Here is a 1,539-nt window from a genome sequence, read left to right on the forward strand (position 1 = left end):
GAATTACCATGCAATAATTGTGTGATTTATTGCAATTTTTAGCACAATTATTGTATGGTCAAATATACAGAAATCGTAGTGAATTTAATTGAATGATTTTTCAACAAAAATCACACAGACTTTTTTCATAGGGAAGCAATAGTACCAATATTATGGAAAATTCCTAGACAAGCTATTTTAACTGAAAAGGCAGAAAATATAATATTTAATGTAATACTTTCGCATTTTTCAGAAGAATCTAGAGATAATTTGATGAAACAAGGGATCGATCTTTTTGCTGAAATTTATCAGACACCTTCATTTAATTATATTTATTTTTGGAGACATTTAGATCTACAACTTCTAGACAGAATGATTTCCAGAAATTTTGATAAGTCAGACATATCTATGATGAGAAATGAATTATTAAAATTATTTGTTAATAATAATACAAATTTTATTTCACTTTTTTTTCCATATGATTATAAATGTCAAGTAAACTGGAATAAACAATGCTTTTCAAATCTTAAATTCTTTTATTTTTGTAATAATATTGATCAAAATATTCTAAAAGAATTAGCTACAATAAGCAAATCGATTAAAATATTCAATTGTGATGTTATGGGTTGTAATATTTCTGGAATCATTAGATTAATTGAAGATCAAAAAAATCTAGATAGTGTCCGTATTAGTAAATGTTATCAATATGAAACCTGCTGGCAATCTATTGAAGAAGTACTAATTAAAAAAGCGATTACTATCCAAAATTTATATTTATCTTATAATTGGAATTTTTATGTTGATTTAAAATTTTTTTCACATTTTGTAAATTTAAAAAGTTTAGAAATAATTGAATCTTTTGGGCCTCCAAATTCAAACAGTACTATTCTAAATTTAAATCAATCAGAGAAAATATCTTTACCTGCTTTAAAAATCCTAAAAACTAAAGAAGTGTCATTTATGATGTTGACAAGATTAATTGTAAGTGCAAATGTACAACTTACTGTAATTAATATTCATTTTGATGATGTTTTTTATGAGGTTGATGATGTTAGAAGACTTTTCCAAACAATCTATCAAAATTGTCCAAATATTAAATATTTAAGCCTTCCGATTAAAGATTATGTTCTTATTGAATTTGAAAGGTTATTAATTAATTGTCAACATTTATTTGAGTTAGTTATTAAGGTTGAAAGAGGTCTCCAATATAAGAATTTATTTAAAATATTAACTAAATCATCACCAAGTAGTTTGATTAAGTTTGGATTTACTTTTAACCGAAAGTTTGGGGCTAAGTATAAATTATTAAGATCATTTCTTGCAAATTGGAAAGGTAGACATACTATGCTATTACAAATCTGGCCAGTAAATTATATTCTAGGACATGAAAAGGAAGTTAACCGATTATATGAACTAATTGAATATTATGAAGCAAAAGGAATAGTCAAAAAAATTGATTGGGAAATTAATTGGTATAATGAATCAGAAGAATTTAATTGGATTAAGAAAAGATGTTTTCGTTAAATGTAAATATGTATATTCTATAGTGTTATACTATCC

General features: G+C 24.6%; 1 protein-coding gene across 1 annotated transcript; it reads left to right on the forward strand.

Annotated features, from left to right (window-relative positions):
* Positions 1-351: 351 nt before the first annotated feature.
* On the forward strand, positions 352-1,503 carry OCT59_027110 (uncharacterized protein; the record flags this gene model as incomplete). The annotated part of the gene is made up of 1 exon (XM_066136725.1): positions 352-1,503. The coding sequence occupies one exon, from the start codon at positions 352-354 to the stop codon at positions 1,501-1,503; it is 1,152 nt and encodes a 383-aa protein (XP_065993186.1).
* Positions 1,504-1,539: the final 36 nt, after the last annotated feature.

This window comes from Rhizophagus irregularis, chromosome 7 (assembly GCF_026210795.1).
Source record: "Rhizophagus irregularis chromosome 7, complete sequence".
Taxonomy (NCBI): domain Eukaryota; kingdom Fungi; phylum Glomeromycota; class Glomeromycetes; order Glomerales; family Glomeraceae; genus Rhizophagus; species Rhizophagus irregularis.